The 24,759-nt window shown below is 38.8% G+C and overlaps 1 protein-coding gene across 5 annotated transcripts in view; it reads right to left on the bottom strand.

Moving 5' to 3' along the window:
- Window positions 1-669: 669 nt before the first annotated feature.
- The window catches only part of CLK4 (CDC like kinase 4), a 29,751-nt gene continuing 5,661 nt past the window's right edge, over window positions 670-24,759 (bottom strand). For 2 of the 5 annotated variants that reach the window (XM_032335344.1, XM_032335347.1), the window contains exons 2-13: window positions 21,886-22,046; window positions 16,878-17,100; window positions 15,657-15,747; window positions 15,194-15,260; window positions 10,216-10,332; window positions 9,959-10,125; window positions 9,670-9,764; window positions 9,280-9,409; window positions 5,587-5,669; window positions 2,149-2,228; window positions 1,425-1,515; window positions 670-1,333 (exon numbers count right to left, since the gene is read on the bottom strand). In XM_032335344.1, coding sequence (XP_032191235.1) covers window positions 1,193-1,333; window positions 1,425-1,515; window positions 2,149-2,228; window positions 5,587-5,669; window positions 9,280-9,409; window positions 9,670-9,764; window positions 9,959-10,125; window positions 10,216-10,332; window positions 15,194-15,260; window positions 15,657-15,747; window positions 16,878-17,100; window positions 21,886-22,046 — 1,446 coding nt within the window. In that variant the 3' untranslated portion in view covers window positions 670-1,192. Of the gene's footprint in view, window positions 1,334-1,424; window positions 1,516-2,148; window positions 2,229-5,586; window positions 5,670-9,279; window positions 9,410-9,669; window positions 9,765-9,958; window positions 10,126-10,215; window positions 10,333-15,193; window positions 15,261-15,656; window positions 15,748-16,877; window positions 17,101-17,614; window positions 17,660-21,885; window positions 22,047-24,759 lie in introns of those variants that run through there. The other 3 variants (XM_032335348.1, XM_032335346.1, XM_032335349.1) reach the window with 3 other exon arrangements.

The following is a 24,759-nucleotide window of genomic DNA, read 5'->3' as shown; positions in this document are numbered from 1 at the left end:
CCAGCCTGGTTTCACTGTTTGTCACACAAGAAAATCCCATGTGTTCTATGTTTAAAACGTAAGCCAAACAACTCAAATCTTTGTATAATGCACTTACAAAAATGGCAGTATTTTTGACAAAAAAAAACCCTGTATCTGAATAATCAGTTATGGTTTTTACAACAAAAAGTATTTCTACCCGGCAGTAGTTCTTACTAAATTAAGTAACACTTACCATGTAGTTTCTACTGTGAAGACAGGTAACTAAGAAAAAATTCCTATAGGCAGACAAAAAGTTTCTCGTGTTAGCCAATTATGGTCTGGAATATTCAGCAGAGGTTTCTTCCCAGGTGTTTTCCAAGCAAATCGTTGTTTTGCTCCACTAGAGATGTAACAGAAATCTAAACTGCTTCATGACCTTAACTGTCATAAGCTGAGGCTCAAGTATTTACTTATTACTTCATGTGATATGGAAACTGATGTTCCATGATTTCAAAATTCCTCCACGTGGAATTAAAAATTAAATCCTCAGGCATCAGAATTCCTATTTGTTTGTGACCTGCCAGTTAGACTTGAATGTTAAATGAAGAGTGTATGTGGTTTTATCAAACAACCTGTCACGATGGACCAACTGGAGGCCTTTCGATGAGCGCTATTTATCATCACTGACACCACCCACTGAAGACAGAACACAATTCTTAAAATTTAATGAAATTCCAAGAGTAAACATTTTCCTATGGGTTTTGGTTTCCAATACCTGCCTACTGGGAGTTAATACTTATTACTTGTTCAACAATTACAGAAAAAAAAATTACAAAAAGTTTTGAATTTGAGGTATATAAAGAATATTCATTAAGAATAAAGTAGTCAAGATTGCCTTTTACTCAAAAAAATCACTTCAAAGAGTTGACCTCCATGTACAAAAGACAAGATCAATCACATTTATCACTGGACACAAAGAATATTCCAAAGATTTTTAAAAATGGTAATTTCAAAAAGGAAAATTAATTTTAACTTTTATAGTTCATTCATTATCAAGACCATACTTGCTTAACAATGTAATTATACTATTGATACAAAACATACAGTATTTACACTTAACTGTACAAAATAATTTAATGTTTACAAAAATATTAGAATGTTTAGAGTTGACTGACACAGTCTTAAGTAATCTCTTCTAGAGAAGTATATAGTAAGACCACTGATTTCCATTTCATTTCTTGTTTAATAAGTCAAAGAAAGGATGCTGCAAGGCTTCATCCAAGGTGATTCGTTTCACTGGGTCGTATTCTAACATTCTTCGTACCAGGTCAAATAGTTTCTCATGTTCTTCATCATGACAGAGCATAAATTCCTGGGGGGAAAAATGTCTGTTTAAGAACGAGATTTAAAAATAGTTTTTAAAAACATTTTTTTTAAACCACCTTGTATCTTTTCTCTTTTACCTTTAATGGTTTGCAGCGTCTCCTAACATATCGGCCAGCGGAACTGTGTTCATCCCAGTCCAGCTGGTTATGGTGGAAGTACTTGCGTTTTCTATAAGAAAAAGTCTGGGTCAGTAAAAACAACTGAGGAGCCACATGTTTACCCTGCCCCCACTGGAACAGATGGGAGCATGGACGGCTCTATAGACACACATACACATGCATACAATTTTTTGAATCTCAGCAGTTACGGATCAGATACTTCATGGTGCATCTTCCTCACTCTCACACCCTCAGGGGTTTCAGCAGCCCACCTAAGTGGCTCATAAGTACCATACATAGACCAGTGTTGGCCTCCGGATCCAGTCCTCTAGGAGTTCAGATTTCACTAGATCTGGGAAGCGGTGGCGAAGTTCTGTTTGCAAACCACTCTAGCATCTTGTCCAAAGGCAGACACCTAGCTAGCAGTAGTCCGGAATACAAATAGATCGAAAGGACTCCAAGATCAAGCTCTTTTTACTACTCTCTGTATTATGTTTTTATCAAGTTAGGAAAACATTTATGCAAAGGTTAACCTGAATGTAAAAAACACCACCTCTGTTTACTAGATCACAAGGTAAATACTGCATTACTTTTAAAAAATTTGACTGCCTGGGGGAAAAGAATCCAAATCTGAAGTCCTTGGGATAAGCACTGACACCAAAGTTGGGTTCTCTATAGTCTGAATACAGGGCAATACACGTACCTTGTTTTCTGAATCATGTGTGTTGGTATGGGTCCTAGTATTCGTTCCATCATTGCGAGGTGCTCTTTACTATCATGAGTCTAAAACACGTAAGAAAAACGAATTTAGCACTTTCTCTTGTGCTACATGCACAATAAAGGAAAATACAAGAAAACAGCACTGACACAAAGGGCTAGATTAGACAGCTGCACGGCTGATATTACACTCTACTTCAAATATGGAACAAAACTGAATGAGCCGTATTCTCTGTGGAAACCAGTAAAACCGAAGTCTTTCTGATACCCAACAGTAAGGTTCTGGATAGCAGAAGACATGGAATTTAATGTGAAACTGAACGTTTTCCTTACTTATTTTCAATTCATGCACTGTTTGCTGAAAAACGACTAGGAAAGAGTATCAGAAAACTGGTCTCCTCACTTACTCAGCTGCTGACCCCAAACTGGCCTCCACTCACCAGTGAAAAGCAACATGTTAACATCTACTCTTTTCAGGCAATAAAAATCCAGGGCCAGTAATTCTCACAACAATCCTGAGCTCCATATATGGGAATGTGCGTGTCCAAGAAGCTGAGATACTAGCTTGTAAATGAGGAAAGGTGAATTATGGACCTAAGTCAAAACTCATATTATTAAGTCATACAGGAGCAGAGCTCTGGCTGAAGGAGAGACACCTGCACACTTACAGCTGAGATGATGAGCTCTCTGATGAGAGGGCAGCAAACTTTTGTGAAGGTCCAAACATAAGTATTTTAGGCCTACCTGGCCACAAATGGTCTCTGTCACATATTCTTTTTTTTAAAGCAGGCATCAGGCAGGGTATCATCTGCCAACTCTCAGTCTGAAGAGCAGAGGCTGTGGGTAATGCTTTTTAAAATCTATCAACTACTGTTCCTAGCACCCCACCTCCACCACGTGGAGTCCCAAATCCATGACAGGAGCAGGTAATACTAGCTCCACACATTTATCTTTATGTTTCTAGAATACCACAAGCGGCGGGGGTGTGTGTGTGTGTGTGTGTGTAAATTTGGGGGGGGAAAAAAAAAAGAATACCACAAGAGAGTCTAAAAGGTCATCTGGCACTTAGATCTTAATCACCAGCCAGAAGCGAACTGTTCCTTTTTCAGAATCCTAGACACCAGCCCATATTTTCTGATACCTTGTTTTTAACTGTTGTGGCTTGCTGAATCAAAGCAGCTCATTTGATACAAGTTCAGGGTCATTTCCTTCTAGAATTAACTCCTCTTTCTTGGCTTGATACTGAACCCTCAACACCTAGCCGCATCCCAACCCTTCTGGTGTATTTTCACCCAAGAAGGGTCATATTCAACAAGAAAACCATGCTCCTGAACACACTGTTGGGGAAATGAGCACACACAGATCTCATCTTGTAATGGAAGCCCAGTGTCCCTAACACCCTTGCTCATGCTCTATAAAGAACTACAAACAGGAAAGAACTGGCTACACTTAAGGGCATTTCCCCACCATTTCCCCTGGGGCTCTTTGCAGTAATAGTGCATCCCTTCAGAGTGATTGCTCAGAACAGTCTTCATTCTTGCAACAGATGTGGCAAAAAGCTAGCTCCACATTTAAAAAAGAATTCCTTAGTTTAAGACTATTTTGGAGCGTGGAACTTAAAACAGAAAACAAGTCTCCTCGTGTTAATGATCTGCACTTAAGACCTCAGAGTGATTTACACTCACAAATCATGGGAAGCAACTTTTATAGGTATCAGAATGAAGGTGGCAAACCATCCACTCAACTTTTTCTGACCCTCAGCTTACCGCCACAAACCAGATACACCACCTCCAAGAACTCGTCACCATGGTTCTAGATCTCAAACTTGTCTATAAACTCAGAGTACTTTTTTTTTTTTTAAGATTTTTTCTTTATTTATCTGACAGAGATCACAAGTAGGCAGAGAGGCAGGCAGAGAGAGAGGAGAAGCAGGCTCCCTGCAGAGCAGAGAGCCCGATGTGGGGCTCGATCCCAGGACCCTGGGATCATGACCTGAGCCAAAGGCAGAGGCTTAACCCACTGAGCCACCCAGGTGCCCCACTCAGAGTACTTTTAACAGGATTGCTGGGGATTAGCAACAGGAGAAGGCTGGTGACAGGCCCCACAAGCCTGAGACACAAGTTCTACCACAGCCACCACCCAAGTGACTCTGAACTCCTCACACTTCCCCTTCACCCTTCAAGTCATCCTCAACAGGAAGCAGAATGTGCCCAACCGGCACCCCCATCACTTCCAAAACAGATCACAACACTTCGGTCACACTACAACCCTACTGAAACTTCGTCAATGCTTATACAACTTAAAGCTTCTAGGAGACCGTTAAATTTCAGATGTAAGAAGAATTATGACAAAAGAAAGCAGGGACTTAAATAAGGTTTCCTGCTTCGTTTTGCCAAGTAAGGATTTTAATTAAAAAACAAAACAAAACAAAAAACTGCCAACAACTATTATCATTATTCCTTAAAAGGGACATTTCAGTACCAAAAACAAACAAAAAACCTGGAGGAATGATCTCCAAATAAATGCCAGAATGACAAACTCACAAAATCATTTTCACTTTGGATTGGTCTACATTCTGGATAACACTAACTTCTAAAAATAAGTACCTTTCTATCCAAACAGATTCATTAGTCAGTCGCTGCATCATTTTCCCACTTATGCAAGATTCTGACAGCACTGTTTTTAATTCCCCAACCAGAGTACGTTCTTTTATGCCTCCACTCATTTATGGGTCCAGCTTCCTCTTCCTAAGCCGACCTCCACATTCTCTGGTTTTCTGACAAAGCCCTCATATTCCTTCTAGCACTGGCTTAAACTCACCACACCTCCTCAGTGATGCCTTTTCAGAGGAATCGAACTGTCCATCTTTCCTGGGTTCCCACTACACTTTCCACATTGTCCCATGAGAGCAAATACACCACACTGTACTGTAAGCTCTCCCACGTCTATCTTTTGCACAACTTCCTTGAGGACAGAGATGTTGTCTTTTCATCTTTATACACCTAAGCGGCTTGAAATGTGCCTAGGGGGTCACAGATGCTTAATACAAACATCTCAAATACAATTTATTCTTCCTAAATCACTTTATAAAAAAGACTAAGTGACTTGGTCATGGTCATGCTGACAGTTAACATAACCAGAATGGAATTAAAGCTGGCCACAATAAACTAATACAAACTTATGCAGGAACTCAATAAAAAAATGGAAACACAAGACAATATGAACTCCAATCACATGCAAAATGCACTATGACCATTCACTAAGAGTAGTTCCCCCAATTCTGGTTTTAGAGAAGAATGACCATTTTCCATATGTAAATTTTAACCTTAAGAAGAACATTACAGCAACTTGTCAATATGGAGGCCTAAATTTTCATATGCCTTTAACACTGAGAATTATGAAATGCTATTTATTAAATACATACCTGAAAGACTGTGAAACCAAGGTAATATTCAATAAGAATGCAACCTATGCTCCAAACATCACAAGGCTGGGACCAACCTAAAGCTGTAAAAACAAAAACACATACTTGTTTTGTTTTTAATTAATCTGACAGAGAGAGAGAGAGAGAGAGAGGAGCAAGCGAGCACACACACACACACACACACACACACACACACACACACACACACAAGTAGAAGCAGCAGCAGACTCCCCGCTGAGCAGGGAGCCTGACGCGGAGCTGGATCCCAGGACCCCAGGATCACGACCTGAGCCAAAGGCAGACACTCAACTGACGGAGCACTCAGGTGCCCCCCAAAACGCAACACTTGTATATGCAACAGTTTTTAATTGCCAATACCCTACAGCCTTCTCTGCATGGGGGCCCTTTTCACCTAGCCCACTTGGGAGAATAGGACAGTAAACTTAGGGTTTACTTTTTCAGTTTTATATAAAATGTTACTCAGTATGTTCTCATAATTCTCCACATCCTTACAAGTCAGTGCTTTAATCTAGGGGTGGGGGCATTTTATGTAAAATAAGAAAAGGGCTAGCAAGTATTTTCCACATGTAACTACCGATTTGTACAAATATTCCATCATCTTTGAACTGCATGCAATGGGAAGCACGGTTATACCCAGTTCATGGTTGCTCCAGGAAAATTTACATTTGTATAGCAAACACAGGTTGACAATCATCCTCAAAATGTAATTACTAACCATTTATTATTATCAGCTTAAAGGCAGAGTTTATCTCTTGCATTAAAAAAATACCGCAATTTTACATAAATTATGATTGTAATGGTACTGTAAGCAGTTTCACTATAAGCAGAATTATAGAGCCATTTATAGTTCACAGGATCTACTTATTCTACTTATATATGTGCTTTTTAGGCTATCGGTAAGTGATTTCACGTATACTTTCTCTTTCATGATTCTCAATGGCAGTACCATTCAGGAAAGAATAAAATACCTAGTCTTCTTAAGCCTACTTAATTGGAAAGGAGAAAAAAAGTAAACCGTACGGATGTTTTCAACTTTTAAAGATCAAGCATTTAATAAAATAATAATGTATAAATAAAACCTACTGTAAAGACATCCCAATTACTTTCAATAACGAAAAGCACATTCAAAAACTTGACTATGATTTAGTCATTTTATTTACTTATTTCTTGATTTAGTCATTTTCGTTAATGCTCACAATGCCTACTATCTGAACAAATGGGTAACAAATGGGTTCTACCTACAGTGACACACACAAAAAATCTGCAAATGATAGATCTTAGACCTAAAATGAAGGTTTTCTTCTCCAGCCACTCCCATCTTCCAAAGCAGCTTTGTTCCCAGATGACCATAACCTTCTGCCACACACTGTTCTAAACCATCCCATTCTCTGGGAAGTCAGCGCTCAGACTCTTTGGGATTTCCCACCATTCACATCTACCTACCTCTCTCAGCCTCATCCACTTACTACCAACGCGCAAGGCAGGTGACCAACTGCCCTCCTCAATGGCAGCCCCTGATTTCATCTTCCTCTTCAACCTAATTCTGCCTCAATCCTCAGGATCAGTAATCCAGAAACACAAAGGGCCCTTCTAATTGCCCAATCTGCTGATTTCTTTTCCTCAAGGGCAATAACCCCAATTCTGGATTTATAGCCGCTATCTAGTATGGCCAAACTTGGAACTGTGTTATGGTCATTCTTTTTTTTTTTTTTAAAAGATTTTATTTATTTATTTGACAGAGAGAGATCACAAGTAGGCATAGAGGCAGGCAGAGAGAGAGAGAGGAGGAAGCAGGCTCCCTGCTGAGCAGAGAGCCCGATGCGGGACTCAATCCCAGGACCCTGAGATCATGACCTGAGCTGAAGGCAGCGGCTTAACCCACTGAGCCACCCAGGCGCCCCTGTTATGGTAGTTCTTAAGAATTACTGTATTTTACCCAATCTAGGAGGCTGTTAACAGAAAGACACACAACTATTTTATGTACTAATAACAAAAAAAAAATGCCAGTTACTTTGTATTGTGTGTGGGGGGGGTAATCTGCATCTTAAAATTGACAACATAGGAAGTCGTATCCTTTCAAGATCTGAAAATAGCTCTCTGTCCACAGACTCTTCCCATACTTCTTTTGCCCTCACTGAAGCCTTTAGTCCTCAACCATGAATACACTTTCTAAACTACTGCAACATAATAGATGCCTGCAGACCAGCTAAGCAGAAATCCTATTATCACCCATTTCAAAGACCAGTTTAAGACCTGTGCTGTCCAACATGGAAGCCACCAGCTAACATGAGGCTATTTACAGCTAACATTTAAACTAAAATAAAATTTAAAATACAGTGTCTCAGTCACACCACCTACACTCCAAGTACGCAGTAGTCCACATGTGGTGAACAGTTACCAAACTGGATACTGCAAATACAGAAACATGGAAAGTTCTACTGGCCAGCACTGCATAATATTCTCAATTTCCTTATGTCTTTAGCAATCCTCTACTCCAAGTGGAGTTAGTTTGTTTTCCTACTCTTATTCTGAACTACCAACTCCTGTTGCAGAAAAAAAAGACTCTGCAAAAATGTTCTATCCAACCTCAGTTGGACCTTTTTGCTAACCAGCCTATTCCATGTAACCATGTCTCAAGAGCACCTGATATGAACTTCAGATGGGGGTTCCCATCTGAACCCCCAACTTCCTCTCTGACACTTCTCCACTCTATTAACAAGACCTGGTCTCTGACATTTTGCAGTGCAAGATATGCACTCTCTTACTGAAGTCCCTCTTCTTTCAAAACTCGGTACCTTAAAGTAATTTTCTTCTTTAATCTTTCTTAAGTCAAGGATTATCAAACTGCTCCTCTTAGATGGGACCCTCTTCTTCTTGACCTCCACCGGCCCTTTACCTACATGTCTGCAAACCAGAACTTTAGCATTTCTACAGCACCATGCTATTGTAACATGAAAATTGGTACCACCTTTACTTCACACTGCCGTGACATACCTTGTCACTAGAACTTGCCCTTTTATGATCTTGTGTGGTTAACTTGCTTAAAAAATAATCACTTGGTGGGCACCTGGGTGGCTCAGTGGGTTAAAGCCTCTACCTTTGGCTCAGGTCATGATCTCAAGGTCCTGGCATCGAGCCCTGCATCGGGCCCTCTGCTGAGCGGGAAGCCTGCTTCTCCCTCTCTCTCTGCCTGCCTTTTTGCCTACTTGTGATCTCTGTCTGTCAAATAAATAAATAAATAAATAAATAAATAAATCTTAAAAAAAAAAAAAAAAAAAAAAACCACTTGGGGGGGGCACCTGGGTGGCTCAGTTAAGCGTCCAATTCTTGATTTCAGCTCAGGTCTTGCTTGATCTCAGGGATTTGAGTTCAAGACCTGCTCTGGGCTCCATGCTGGGCATGGAGTGAGCATGCACACAAACATAATTAAAAAAGTAAAAATTAAAAACAACAAAAACCAACCACCTGGAATGTCTTTACAGATGGTATCACATTTTTCCCATTCAAAAGAAGTATTTGTAGCCATGTCCAGACAGTTTTTCTTAGGACAGATAATCTATTTTCTGTACACTAAGAAAATCACACCCATCCCTCTATCTGTCCCCTAACAAAAGATGTGGAGGAAAAAAAACTCTCTTAATTATAGTATCAGGAAGGGTGGTGTCCACTGACCCAGAATGACCTCTGGAGCTCTGTAATGCCGTGTAGATACCAAAGTACTATGATGTTCATCATCATACGTTGCACTTCCAAAGTCAACAACTTTGATATCCGTATTTTTCAATGTGCGTTCATCACGTTTCTAGAAAAATACAGTTGAGTCAACATGAAGATCAGTAAAGACACGAAATACTTTACAGCACTTCAAAAGACATGCACATGAATTATCTTTTTGATTTTCAACATAACTCCATGAGAAAGGTAAAGAAAGATTATCCTTTTTTGGTTAAATATCAGGATATAACCAGCCTCAGAAGTGAAAATAAAATTCCTCATCCAAGATCACAAAAACAAATTAAGTTTAAAAACCACCACCAAAATTAAAATAAAACTGTAACTTACCATTTTAGAATTATATTTGACTACATAGTCAGACTTCACAAATAAAATATTTTCAGGCTTCAGATCTGTATGGGTTAACTTATTATGATGCAAAACTACAAGAGAACAAAAAGACATTTTTAGTTTCACTTATGTATTTCATCTGTATTGGGGGACACTTAAGATTAACAGTGATATAGGAATTTCATCTTTACCTATAATGTGTATTTTTAGTAACAATATTTTGACATGTTGCTTATACAGTGAAAACTTAATTTTCTGGTGTTTAAAATTTATCAAGTATACTTACAATTTATAGACTGGCAGATCTGATATGCCATCTGCCTGATGTGGTCAATTTGAAATGGTAGAAAGCTATTTTCTTTAATGAAATCATAGGTACTAAGCCCCAGTAGTTCAAACACAATACAAACATGACCATGATGATCAAACCATTCTAGCATCTGGACACATCGGCTAAAACAGATCAAAATAAAAACAAGTCAGTTCACAGAATTCTGGTTATTTTAGGCAACAGGACAGATCACAGTTTAAGTTTATACTTACAAGACACTATTGGGATCAGTACTATTTAAATGCTCCAATACTTGGATTTCTGAACGAGCTGCTTCACGGTATCGACCTACATTTTTTACAATTTTCACTGCTACATGCATGCCATCCCTTAAAAACAAAATTAAGATGAAAACCATTTATGTATAGGAGCAGGATGAAGACATGTGTCCTCTAAAGCATAATCTTACTGAGTAGTCTTTCAGGACATCTTATATCCAATTCCACATAACATCCTTTCAAAACAACCTGACAAAACACAATTTCTATAAAGCAATTAATTCCTTAATACTCAAAAATTTTAATGTTTTCAGAATTTTACATTTACCTAGACTTCATACAAAAGTTAAAAAAAAAAAAAAAAGATAAAAATAAAACCTCAAATAGAACATGCTACTGCTAAAAGCGTATGCTCAGACCCAACCTATGCCAGAAGGCGCACAGGTTGTTAGTGACAAAGACAAGGCTTGTCCCTATGCTCCTCAGTCAAATGGAAAAAACAGACACATGAACAACTTACAAGGTCAGAAGTGCTTCCTAGGAGCTACTACACAGCAAAGAGATGGGCAAGCCTAACAATTAGGGGGCTAAGGGAGGCTCAAACTTATTCAGAGAAGAAGCTGACACGTGACTGAGCCCTGAAAAATAGCTAACAGTCTTTAAGATTTGGGAGGAAAAGTGAACACGTTCAAACAAAGGACAGACCATCAGTAAGTCATGAAGCCAGGAAAATGTTTACTATATTCACAGACTCAAGTGAAGAGAAACAGCTAGTGTGGGGCACAAGCTTTAGATCAGGGTATCTGTAATACTTTCTAAAACGTATCAAGTGGGGCGCCTGGGTGGTTCAGTGGGTTAAAGCCTCTGCCTTCGGCTCGGGTCATGATCTCAGGGTCCTGGGATCGAGCCCCGCATGGGGCTCTCTGCTTGGTGGGAAGCCTGCTTCCTCCTCCCTCTCTCTGCCTACTTGTGATCTCTGTCTGTCAAATACATAAATAAAATCTTTTCAAAAAATAAAAATAAAAATAAATAAATAAATAAATAAAAATAAATAAAACGTATCAAGCCGTTTCTTGAGGAAACGGGTTTCTTCAAATTCCTTTTGTCTTCTTTTCTAAATCTGATCTTCCTGAAGATGAAATAGCACTCAAGCCTTTTTTTTTTCTTTTTCTTAAAACTCTGGTCCTTCCACTTTACACAAGAAAAAAAAAACTTCATACCCCCCCCATTAGTATATTAAGATATGTGCCGTAGGGGGCGCCTAGGTGGCACAGCCCATTCAGCAGCCAACTCTGGATTTCGACTCAGGTCATGATCTCAGGGTCATGAGATCCAGCCTCACGTCTTGCTAGGTGAGCACCACCACAGAATCTGCTTGAGATTCTCACTTTCCCTCTGTCCCTTCCCTCAGTCTCCCTCAAAACAAATAAATTAACCTTAAAAGAAAAAAAGAAAAGATATGTGCCCGAGACTGTAAAATGAACAAACCAACCACCAACCAACCAACCTTGAGCTTTCTAGTGGCTGGACAGCAAACCTTTTTTCTAAGTCTGGTGGTTTCCAATTCACTGTTTTCAAAAAGCCCCAGTGAAACTGTGCCCTGATAAATCATTAAAAACTTATTTTCATGATAATCTCCCTATGACACCTTGCATGTATCTCAAGACTTCAAAGAGTTGCTATGAGACTTCTATGACAAAACTCCTTCTAGTATCATCTATGTATGACCCAAGTTTTCTCAGTGCTTATTAGCTCTGAGAATGAAAAATTAATAAAGCTGTTAGCTAAAACTACTTCAGTAATTACAATGAACACTTGTATACTTTCAACTTACAGATTACATGTCATCTTTTAAAAAAGGAAACACTTTTAAAAGCTATTATTTATTTATTTATTATTTGGTAGAGAGAGAAAGATCACAAGTAGGCAGAGGTAGGTGGGGGGGCAGACTCCCTGCTGAGCAGGGAGCCCAATGTGGGGCTCAATCCCAGGACCCTGGGATCACTACCCGAGCTCAAGTCAGATGAAGCTTTAAACCACTGAGTCACCCAGGAGCCCCGAAAAAGGAAACGTCTTAAGTTAAGCACTTGAAGTATGTTTATGACTACATGTATTCCTTTTTTTAAAGATTTTATTTACTTGTATGAGAGAGAGAGACACAGTGAGAGAGGGAACATTAGTAGGGGGAGCAGGAGAGGGGGAAGCAGGCTTCACGCTCAGCAGGGAGTCCAATGCAGGGCTCGATCCCCATGATCTCAGCCAAAGGCAGCCACTCAACCACTGAGCCGCCCAGGCGCCCCATGTACTCCTTTAAGCCCAAACTAACCCAATACAAGACACATTTCCAATTAACTTTTGTATTTAGGTCAAATAAGTATCAAAATTTGCAAAGATTTCTATTTAATCAATTGAATACCATTAATTGGAGTATCTCAAATACAATTTGGAATCTCAAGAAATTTTAGTTTATTTTTTTTAAAAGACTTATTATTATTTGACAGAGATCACAAGTAGGCAGAGAGGCACAGAGAGAGAGAGAAGGAAGCGGGCTCCCTGCTGAGCAGGGAGCCCGATGCGAGGCTCGATCCCAGGACTCTGGGATCATGACCTGAGCCAAAGGCAGAGGCTTTAACCCACTGAGCCACCCAGGCACCCCTCAAGAAATTTTAAAGAACAATGATAGGGCAACTGGTGAAGTCTGAGTAAGATCTGTAGATTATCTAGCAAAATTTGAAAATATGACATGTGTATATACAGAGAATGAGAAAGAAAATGTAAAACGTTAACCCATGGAAAATCTGGACGAAGGATATTTAGGATTTTTTCTGTTTTAGAGAAACTTTTCTAGAGGTCTGAAAGTATTTCAAAATTTCTCTTTACATTCACATTTTTGTTGCAGAAAAGACAGGGTGATAATAAAAGATACTTAATATACTTTATGGAAAATGGAATGAAAATAACTTCAAGAATAAAACATGTTTAAGCATTCAAGAAGAACTGATTCATGGCTAACATTAGGTATATCAAGTTGCTAAAGTATTTAGATTCCCTCAAATATATTTAAATAGAAAAGTTTCAAAATATATTAATGTTTAAATAAGGTAAAAATCACCTCCTTCCCAACTACTTTATTTTTATTTATTTTTTTAAAAGATTTTATTTATTTCAGAGAGAGAGAGAGAGAGATCACAAATAGGCAGAGCAGCAGGCAGAGAGGGGGAAGCAGGCTCCCCGCTGAGCAGAGAGCCCTATGTGGGGCTTGATCCCAGGACCCTGAGATCATGACCTGAGCTGAAGGCAGAGGCTTAACCCACTGAGCCACCCAGGCGCCCCCCACAACTACTTTATGATGAAAAATTTTAGATGTCATTTTAGAGATGTGCAGTTGAACTGGTTTTAAAGAGGTTCACTTATAAAAAGTTTGCAAACTACAGAACAGAGATCTGGAGGAAAACGTTAAAACAAGACACAGAGGGCCAAATCACAAAGGGTTTCATATTAAAGAATCTGGCCTTTATTCTGCAGCCTTTCAATAACAGAATTTCTTCATAGTTAAGAAGCTAACTCAAGGGGTGCCTGTGTGGCTCAGTCGGTTATGTATCTGCCTTCAGCTTGGGTCATGATCCCAGAATTATGGGATCAAGTCCCACATGGGGCTCCCTGCTCATCGGAAAGCCTACTTCTCCCTCTTCATGCCGCTCTATTTGTGTTCTCTCTATATATCTCGTCAAACAAGTAAATAAAATCTTAAAAAAACAAAACACCTAACTCTAATATGCAGATTTGGGAATAAAGGTTTTTGTTCTGTTTTCGTTTTGTTTAAGATTTTTATTTATTTATTTGATAGAGAGAAATCACAAGTAGGCAAAGCAGCAGGCAGAGAGAGAGGAGGAAGCAGGCTCCCTGCTGAGCAGAGCCCGATGTGGGGCTCAATCCCAGGACCCTGAGATAATGAGCCAAAGGCAGAGGCATAACCCACTGAACCACACAGGCGCCCTGTGTTTTTGTTTTTTGTTTTTGTTTTCTTTGCCATAGAAGCTTTTATTTCATGAAGTCTGAAGAAACAATGTACAAAATCTGCATGATATAAAGCACAACTGTGATAAAATGAAATTCTTCTAGTAATATCTAGTACTTAATAGCAGACTTTTCTAGCTGTAATTACGAATCATTCCCCCAAAAGCTGGAAGGTTCCAAAACCTTTTATTTTTAAGATTTCATTTATTCAAGAGGGGGAGAACAAACTCGCTTATGAGCATGAGCAGGGGGAGGGGCAGAGGGACAAGCAGATGCCCCACTAAGCCTCCCTAATGGGGGCTCGATCCCAGGACCTGGAGATCATGAACCTGAGCCAAAGGCAGACACTTAACCAACAGAGCCACCCAGGAGCCCCTAGAAGGTTCCAAAACCTTTTAAACAGAAGATGTTCCCTTCCAATCCTTAATGACACTCCAGGGTAGACTGCTTTTTGCTAGGCCATTTCTTCCACTGCGTGATTTTCAGATGTGGAATACATGTTTCCCACTGAGATTAGAAAAGCTTTATTGTCTCTGCTATTCAAAACTAAAGCAAAGCACTCTAAATCTCACGTAAGGGTCAAGGCCTAAGGTCTAGGAAACCCCTTTACTTGAAGACCCACTTTAATTTCAACAAACACCATCCACAGAATTTGTCAGGTTTTTGTTCACAAGATTTTATTTTTAAGTAATCTACACCTACCCTGGAGCTCAAACTCACAACCTGGGAATCAAGAGTCGCACACTCCACCAAACGAGCCAGCTAGGTGCCATTTGTCAGCATTCTTGATCAAAATCCACATTCTTGGTAAATAACCCAGACACAGTTCAAGAAATTCTGGGTATTTACACCACCCAGGAAAACACGTGGCTAATACTTAAAATACCATTTCATCTAAATAACGGATCTTTCCCAAGAAATATCAGAATGTGCAAAAAAGAAAAAAACAACTTACATGCCATGATCAATGCACTCTACGACTTTGCCAAAGGCCCCTTCACCCAAAGTGTCCACGATTTCATCTAAAGTAAGGGAGGAGAAAGACGAGTAAGTACCTGAGATCAAATTATCTAGTTATTCAAACAATGAATACTTAAGTGTGGAATATTTTCAAATGATCTCTATCAAAGCATAACTAAGGTTCCAGCACTCAAATTATTTTATTTTCAGCTGCTACAAAAACAATTAGATAGAGCTATCTTTCTTGCTCTAATCTCAAATTCCATTGATTATTTTGGAACTTTAGAGTAGAAATATTTTAAATTCTACAGAAAAGAAGAAATACAAAACAACAAACAAACCCACAAAAAACAAAACAAAAAAGCAATGAAGAGTTCTTTAGCCCCCCGCTGACAAACTATTCTTAAAAAGATTATTCTGTCTGCAAAGTTAAAAAAGTGTTGAAAAATATTCTATACATCTTGCTCTTAGAACGTCTCCACTTTGACAGATCAGGTGACCCTCCTCATCATCCTCTATACTCCTGGATCTTTTCCTTCGGTGGCTCTTCTGGAACGGCAAGTGGGCAGCACCAAGATCGTCCAGCCAATCAATATATCAGAGTGAATTCAGGGCAGAATACGCAATTCATTCAGCGGGGAGATATTCAGGCATTCAGATAAGCACCAGGCCACGAACAGTTGGCAGGAGCAATTTCAAATTCAGTCCCCAGAAATTCACAGGGCACAGTTTATGTTACAGAAGAAAAACATGGCAAGGAACAGATTTTCAGATAAGATACTTAAAGTGGCAATAGAAAAAAACAACACAATTGTCTCTTTAAAATACTGATTTAATTGAAGTCTGAAATTTAAAGAATGCAATGTCATGATCTACTAATCTCTTGTGCTACAATAGCATACGCTGTGAACTGAGATGTCTAGGTTGTCAGGAAAAGGTTTTAAAATGTCAAGATTAGTTGGAATGTTTATTTAGCAATATTTTAAAATATACATAAAGTAAAAGGGGAAATTAAAGCTAGTTAATTTCAGCATTCAATCTAATAATCAAAGCAACCTCTACTGAAAAAAACTTGGGGAAGAAAACAATTTATTCAAAGTTTACGGATTAAACTGGTGAAGATGTCTGAGTATAAAAAGAGGCATGCTTTTGGCTAATGCATTTTCCATTCAGCACCCATTTCAGAATTTCAATGGAAGTAGCTACGGACAATGACGCACTGTACTCTGGGACTTCCCTACCTAGAGAGTAACAAGAGTTAAGTATCTGCCAGTGCAATGTTATATATTTGTTTCCAACTCTCAGGAAAAGGGCTTCTTTTGAAATAAAAAATATAAATAAATAAATAAATAATAAAAAGCTTAAGATGAAAGAAAAGATGGGTGCTTCATCTTTTCATAAAATTATATTACAAAACTAAAAAAAATTTTTAATATTAAGATCAAGAACTCATGATCTGGACTGCAGAAAATGAGTAAATGTGGGCAAATGAAGGCTACCTAATAAATACAGATTAGCTATGAGAATCTGAATGTTTAAGGACTCAAATAATATAAACAATTATAATATATCCAAATAATATTATACGTATATATAAACTTCTTCAAACTTACTGGCTTCTTAAGAGCTTTTTACACACAAATAAACATCCACCCAAATAAAAACAAAATCAATCATACCGAACGTGACTGATGACTTGAACAGTGTCTATTACGCTTCCTTTTAGGACTGCTTCTCCTGCTTCGGACGGAAGATTTACTGCAATGGACTCGATAACCGCTTTCAACGTCTCTATGATAATGTCTAGGTACATAGCCTTCGCAGTAGTCATTTCTGTATTCATCAACGTATCTCCGGTCCCGATAATCTCTCTCATTCAAGGACCTCGCTTCTAAATAATGACTGCGAACACAGTAAAGGATTTCAAATCATTCTCTTCATTCTGCAGCAGTGTAGCTCAAACAGAACATTCAATAATTCCTGGTTAAACAGCTAACTCAATAAAAGAAAAAAAAACTCAAATTGATGGATTAGTTTATACTTATCTCACAAACTTAAGACATAATTTTGCTTTAACCAACAAGTGGGTTCACATTCTCCATCAGATACACTGCTATCAAACACCTCACATCAAGGAACAAAGCTTGAGTCAATTATGTTATGTTACGTTATGTTACTAAGTGTCCCTTTACCTTTTGGAGACAGTTAAAACAGAAAACTTCACAAAACTGCTCTTCTGTCTTATGATATATGCATCTGTAACTAAGCTCACTTGCTTTCCTCACAGAGCCACATACAATCAGAGGCAGGCAAAAACAGGATTCCTTTCTCTTTTAATATTAAGTGAATTTTAGTTATCTCTGGCACACACAGAATTCTTTCATGAAAGGTGTACTAGAGCTAGCAGGAATCTTACATGTATTCCAGTCCTTTCATTTCACAGATCACTGAATTAAGATCCCTAGAAAGAAAAGGATTTGCCATGGTTGTAGAGCACATTCTAACTATTACATGGGCCAATTTTACTACACATATCACCCATCCCATCTCCTCTCCTCTCCGTATTCCTAGCTTTCTGTTTTTCCTTTTAGAGAAACAGACAACACAGCTTTTGAAGGTTGCCTCATGTGCCAAAGACATTAAAATATATTCCCCACAAATGAGAAAAGGATCTTGTAATTGCTTGCCTAGGATTACAAAACACCCACCCGCACCACCCCTATTTCCCTTTGCGTTTCTCATTTCCTGTCATTCCTGCTTGCAAAATACTCAAAAATTCTACATGGGAAACCTTATCATCTAGTGCCATGGTGCTTAACTTCTGAATCTACAGATCCCTTTAAAAATCTGATGAAAGCTACAGGCCCTCTCCCCTAAGAAATGCACAAATGTGTAAACAAAACTCGGCAAGGAATTTCACAGAGGTCACAGACCCCAGGAAGTCAACAGATCCCACTTAAGTAGCCTTGATCTGATGGAAAGAAAAGGACATAGATTCAATTGGCCCAGTTTCCCGTCCCCCTCTCTACCTGGGATGGTGTCCTCTTCAACAGAGTGCGAAGCTTCAAGAGGGATGCACATGGAGCACTGAGGGAGAGAGGGGACACCTGCCCAGTCAGACAAATCAGCTAAAAGAATCCTGACAAGCAATGGAGTGACAGATGTTGACTAGTTGCCCTCACCAACATCATTCTTTCCCCAGAATATGCTGTTGTTCTTTTTCCCAGGGGGGCTGGTGTAGGCAGAAATAAAAGGAAAAGCATCTCTAAACTCCTACTCAACAGGGCTGGCATCAAATCCAGGCTAGGGAAATGCAGAACCCCCTTTTCTCCCTTTTGTCAGTTTCAATCTTAAGTTCTAACCATTGGAGAAACAACTCAGAATATTACAATAAAAATGTGGGTCTAGGTCAGGGATCTGATCACTTGGCCTCAAACTGTCAACGAGAAATCTACAATACATCAGGCTAGAAATTACCTCACTATTAAGGGCATCCTTTTTAATTCTGTAAGGCATCCCTTCCATGTAAGTCCAAAGCCTATCAGAAAAAACTAATGCTCTTTAAAAATACTAATAATCTTTAGCTGAAATAGTACATAAAACTAGAGCTGCAGTAATCCATAAACAAACTACAGACTGACAAACATGAGGTGAAATAAAGCCATGAGGATAAACTAGAAAGATGAGGGACCTCTTCAATTTGTAACAACCACGCTTTAGAGATCATGTAAAGTCTACAGAATTATAAAGGCTATGTATGGACAGAGTGGACAAGGTGAATAGACTGATTTAAATTCTAAAAATATTCACTGAACGTCCAGTGAATATTTCACTGTGGTCCTTCAAAATAGCCAAGACTAATGAGGCTACGGGCATTCGTTTTTATTTCCACACAGGTCCTGTGGAAGATAAAAAAATATATATAAGGCAAAATCCTTGCCAACAAATGAACAATCTGAGATTACTAACATAAAAACAAAACTCGACAATGCAGGTAACGCTGAAAGGCTGCATGAGTGCTTAGGATCATGGGGGTGGGGTGTGGAATGGGACTTAAAATGCTTAAAATGGCGAGAGAAGACTTCATAAAAAAAGCAGAGTTGCATCTTAAAGGGAAGTCAAGATCTGGATAAAGTAGAAAGTGGAAGAAATGCCAGGGGAGAAGAATGGCATTAGTACCATCTCACATTAACAGATCACAACAGTGTTCTGGGAGATGGGTTGTCTATGTATCGCCCAGAAAACAGTATGTAGACAATTAGAGCAAGACCAATATTCCACATAGGGGAACAAACAGAGGCAAATAAATAAGCAGGGAACAGATCATGCGAATCTTGCATGCCAGGCTAAAGAGTTTAAAATAGTGTTTTCAAAGGGTGGTCTTTCTTCAATATTATCTAAATATGAATCATTAAAAATGAAGATCTCTGGGCCCCAGGTCAGAATGACTAAATCTACATCTGGTAATATGCATTTAAAACATACCTCTGAGGCGATCTGTTCATTCTCAAATTTGAGAATCACTGGTTTAAGACTTGACACTCTAGGTTACATAAGAAGACACTTAAGAACTTTTACCACAATATACAAAGGCATTGTTCATAGCCACATGAGTCTTAGTGATATAGTACAGAACTAATTAAGCCTGTACTAACGGAGACCAATTCACAGGCTACCGCCAAAAGACAAATCAGAAAGAAAAGACACTTTGCAATATGTATGAAAAAAAAAAAAGGTTAAAAAAAAAGATACATAGTAAAAGCTCTTCTAATCAGTGCAATACTCTGAAAGAGAAAAAACATGTATTGGACAAACTCACTAAAACCTTAAAAATTCAAATTAAAACCACTATTCTTGGCCTTTCAAAATGCCAAGACTGGTAGGAGCATGGAAACATGTTGTAGAATCTGGTACAAACTTTCTAGAAAAAAAAAATACATGAATATATAGCAAGAGCTTTGTAACAGTTCACACCCTTTAATTTAGAAATGTCCCTTCTTAGAACCTATTTTCAGGAAATAATCAGAGGCAAGGACTTGTAAAGAATGAATTTTTTTTTAAGAACAAATAGAAATAATGGGGGCCTAGCAACCTGCCAAGGTTACCTTCTTTACAGTTTACTGCAGTTAGAGACCTGTAGTAATTCCAATTATTTTATAAAAAATACCACTAAGTTTCTTAATCTTCAAAAAAGACTATTAGAATATTCCAGATTATTGGGGCGCCTGGGTGGCTCAGTGGGTTAAGCCTCTGTCTTAGGCTCAGGTCATGATCTCAGGGTCCTGGGATGGAGCCCCGCATCAGGCTCTCTGCTCAGCAGGGAACCTGCTTCCCTCCCCTCTGCCTGCCTCTCTGCCTACTTGTGAACGCTCTGTCAAATAAGTAAATAAAATTAAGAAAAAAAAAAAGAATATTCCAGATTATAGAGCGCAATTACCAAGAGACACCTCTAGTGCCGATATCAAAGAAGCAGCTTGGCTTACTGGTTAATTGGACTGATGTAGTATCATGTTTATGTAGTTAACTGTGAACATGAAAACTGTTCATCACTCAAATCCTCCTTCCTACATTTACAGTAACAAACTTATCAATTATTAGTACTATGATGTTAAGCTTCACAGGGCATTTTTATTTGTTAATAAAAGGGTACAGACGTTTTTCTGCAGTGCACTCATTAGCTCAGGTCATGGTCATCCTGGTGAAAACCCTCCCTCTTCCCCACAGGACAGTATGTGATGAAGAAAGATTAATCTACAGTGACTACCAACAAGCTCATTGTTCCACAGAACAAGTCTGTTTTAGCATGGAGAAGGAAAAAAATTACATACTGTTTTTTAAAGTAACCCCAGCTGGCTAATTTAGAAAGCAATCTGGCAAACAGTCTCAATGGAACATCTGTACAAAACAAGGAGAAAACATACAACCAACAAAACAAATGAGAAAGGGAAGTTAATGGAAGACAGACTGAAAGAAATGCTACTCACCTAGCCTTTCTTTAATCCTTTAGGAACTTTAAAATTTCTTTAATTCTATATAAATGTACCACCTCTGAATTTTACACAGTAAGCATATACTTAACAGGATACATGCTATTGAAAAATTTACACTGAGGCCCTTTCTTAAATTACTGGTTCTTGCAATAACCAAGTTTCTAAAAATCGTACACACCTTCACTAGCCTTATCTACAAATATAACCTATAGAATACAGTTTAAGTGACTAAGCCCCCCATGCACTTTACCATTCCCAAGCAGCACATGCTGGTTTTCTCATCTGGATTAACTCTCTCTACCCCCTCATCATCTCTCATTTGTGCAACCCTAAATGAGCACCCTAAAATACATATCTCCTCCTACATACCAGTTAAAGGCACTCACCGGGCATCCTAACAGCACTATGACTAAATTGTTCATGGCTCACCGCCCTGACTACACTACTGGCACCTGGGACTCAACTGTCTCCCACCAGTCCCAGACAGACATCAATAAGTAAGAGTATGAAATGTTTTATTCATAGCTGTAGCCTCAGCACCTATACAGTGTCTAGCCCATAACAGGAACTCAATAAACATTTTCTGAGTATTTGTTGACTTAATGAATTATAAATCTGACAAAATAAAGCTATATAAGCTAATAAGAAACATTAAAACTACTTGTGTTAAAATCCTACTAATTCAAAAGTAATTTACCAATCAGATTCTTTAAACTGGTGATGTGGTTTACAATGTCTGTTTTCTTGCGTACTACTGTGGGACCTCCTCTTCCGTTTGTGACTTCCACTGTAGCTTTCATGTCCCCAGCTTTCTCTGCTATCCCAATCAGGGCAGTGAGTTCTTTTGGAATGCCGCATCTGTTAATGGAAAGGAAAAGTGAGCTATGGAGGCTATAGATGATATGTTCAGTAAATAAAATATCAGACAGTATTTAAATATAAACACTCAGCACATGAGCTTATACTGGTTCTAAAGTATTTGTGGGTGATATTTCCCAAGGCATGGGGCACCATTTCCATTGTATGTCAGATGACTGTAAATGGCATACAAATCTAATACCAAATGATGCAAGACACTGTGGACCTTAATAATACATTTTCTTGGAGCGCCTGGGTGGCTCAGTTGGTTAAGCAACTGCCTTCGGCTCAGGTCATGATCCCGGAGTCCTGGGATCAAGTCCCACATCAGGCTCCCGGCTCCATGGGGAGTCTGCTTCTTCCTCTGACCTTCCCTTCCATGCTCTCTCACTTTGTCTCTCTCTCTCAAATAAATAAAAATCTTTAAAATAAATAAATAATACATTTTCTTTCATTTTTTTTTTTAAGATTTTATTTATTTATTTGAGAGAGAGACAGTGAGAGAGAACATGAGCGAGGAGAAGGTCAGAGGGAGAAGCAGACTCCCCATGGAGCCGGGAGCCCGATGTGGGACTCGATCCCGGGACTCCAGGATCATGACCTGAGCCGAAAGCAGTCGTCCAACCAACTGAGCCACCCAGGCGCCCATCTTTCAATTTTTCTAAATAAATGCTCACTTTGGTGTTTATCTCCAACTCACCTTTGCCAACTGCTATTGTAAACATAGTTGAAAGAGCCACGATTCAGATTCAGAACGCCAGTAGACCATATCCAGATAGAAATTAAAAACTGGAGGAGTTTTAACTCACTTTTATTACATTTTTAAGGTGCTTTTTTTTTTTTTTTTTTAAAGATTTTAGTTATTTATTTGACAGAGAGATAGATCACAAATAGGCAGAGAGGCAGGCAGAGAGGGAGGGGAAAGTAGGCTCCCTGCCGAGCAGAGAGCCTGATGCGGGGCTCATGCGGGGCTCTATCTCAGGACCCTGAGATCATGACCTGAGCTGAAGGCAGTCTTAACCCACTGAGCCACGCAGGCGCCCCTATTTTTAAGTAATCTTCATACCCAACGTGAGGCTTGAACTCACAACTCAGAAATCAGAAGTCACATGCTCCACTGACAGAGCCAGCCAGGTGTTCCTTACCTTCTTTTTATAGTAAATGATCTCCTAATCAAGTTATTAATATGAATTCTTTAAAACAAAACGTTAACTTTTATGGACTATTTTATTTTTTTTTATTTTTTTTTTTTTAAAGATTTTATTTATTTATCAGAGAGAGAGAGGGGGAGAGAGCGAGCACAGGCAGACAGAATGGCAGGCAGAGGCAGAGGGAGAAGCAGGCTCCCTGCTGAGCAAGGAGCCCGATGTGGGACTCGATCCCAGGACACTGGGATCATGACCTGAGCTGAAGGCAGCTGCTTAACCAACTGAGCCACCCAGGCGTCCCTTATGGACTATTTTAAAGAGAAATATCCTAAGTTTCATATGGCTTTGGCAAAATTCTGTAATACAGACAACTGAAATCAGAGAAACACTTAGGAATGCTAAATATAGGGGATGACATTTTAAAGGTACAGAAATTTCTTTTTTTAAAAAATGCACTAGAGTTCCTTTTTCTAATCTCAGAATGACTCCAAGCTTTGGGGGAAAAGGTAGGACATGAGTTGAACACAGTATTCAAACACAGAAACTGAATAGCAAAACAAAGATTTATTTATAAATGCATTTTCTCTATTTCCAGATCATCTTGCAATTAGTCTTAAAATAAAAAGGATGCATATGGTCAGTGAAATCAGATGAGGATAGTGAGCAGTCCCTAATTTCCTGCCTCCATCTACAACCTCAAATGCGTGTGTTCCTTCCAGGCTCAGGATCTGTGTTCTAACAGTGTAATCACGGATTGCATGGAGCACTGGGTGTGGTGCAAAAATAAAAAACAAAACAAAACAAAAACAAAAAACTGTTATGCTGAAAATACATAAAAAATAAATTAATTTTAAAAAACAAAAAACAAAAAACAGTGTAATCACTATCTGCTGCTCCCCATCTTAATTCTTTTACAAACCAGTTAAGTTTGTTTTTTTTTTAAAGAAGTAGATTCTTTTTTTTTTTTTTTTTAAAGATTTTTATTTATTTATTTGACAGAGAGAGATGACAAGCAGGCAGAGAGGCAGGCAGAGAGGCAGGTAGAGAGAGAGGCAGGCAGAGGCAGGCAGAGAGAGGGAGAAGCAGACTCCCCGCTGAGCAGAGAGCCCGATGCGGGGCTCGATCCCAGGACCCTGAGATCATGACCTGAGCCGAAGGCAGCAGCTTAACCCACTGAGCCACCCAGGCGCCCCCAAACCAGTTAAGTTTTTAGCAGTGATACCCAAACTGCTCAAAGGGGGAGATCTGCAATTAAAAAGCTGAAAAAAAAAAAAAAAAAGGTAAAATGGAGCAAATTCAGCTTAGTTTACTGCCTTTAGCTTGCCCAAATGACTCAGTAACAAGCAAACAAATTCAAGTAAAAATTTAAATGATTTCAAATGCATTTAAAACAGACTTGAACTGAGGCAGCTGCAATTCTCTTGGGAGGTATTCCCTAAGAAAATATTTGTATCATACCTTTTGCGTAAAAAAAAAAAAAAGAGAAGGCATTGGTCAGGTAAATCAAAAATTCTAAAACATGTTAGGATTCTCACTGGGTATGATTAAGTGAGCATTCCAGTGTG

Source organism: Mustela erminea, chromosome 3, assembly GCF_009829155.1.
Source record: "Mustela erminea isolate mMusErm1 chromosome 3, mMusErm1.Pri, whole genome shotgun sequence".
Taxonomy (NCBI): domain Eukaryota; kingdom Metazoa; phylum Chordata; class Mammalia; order Carnivora; family Mustelidae; genus Mustela; species Mustela erminea.
This window is presented reverse-complemented; position numbering and strand designations above follow the sequence as displayed.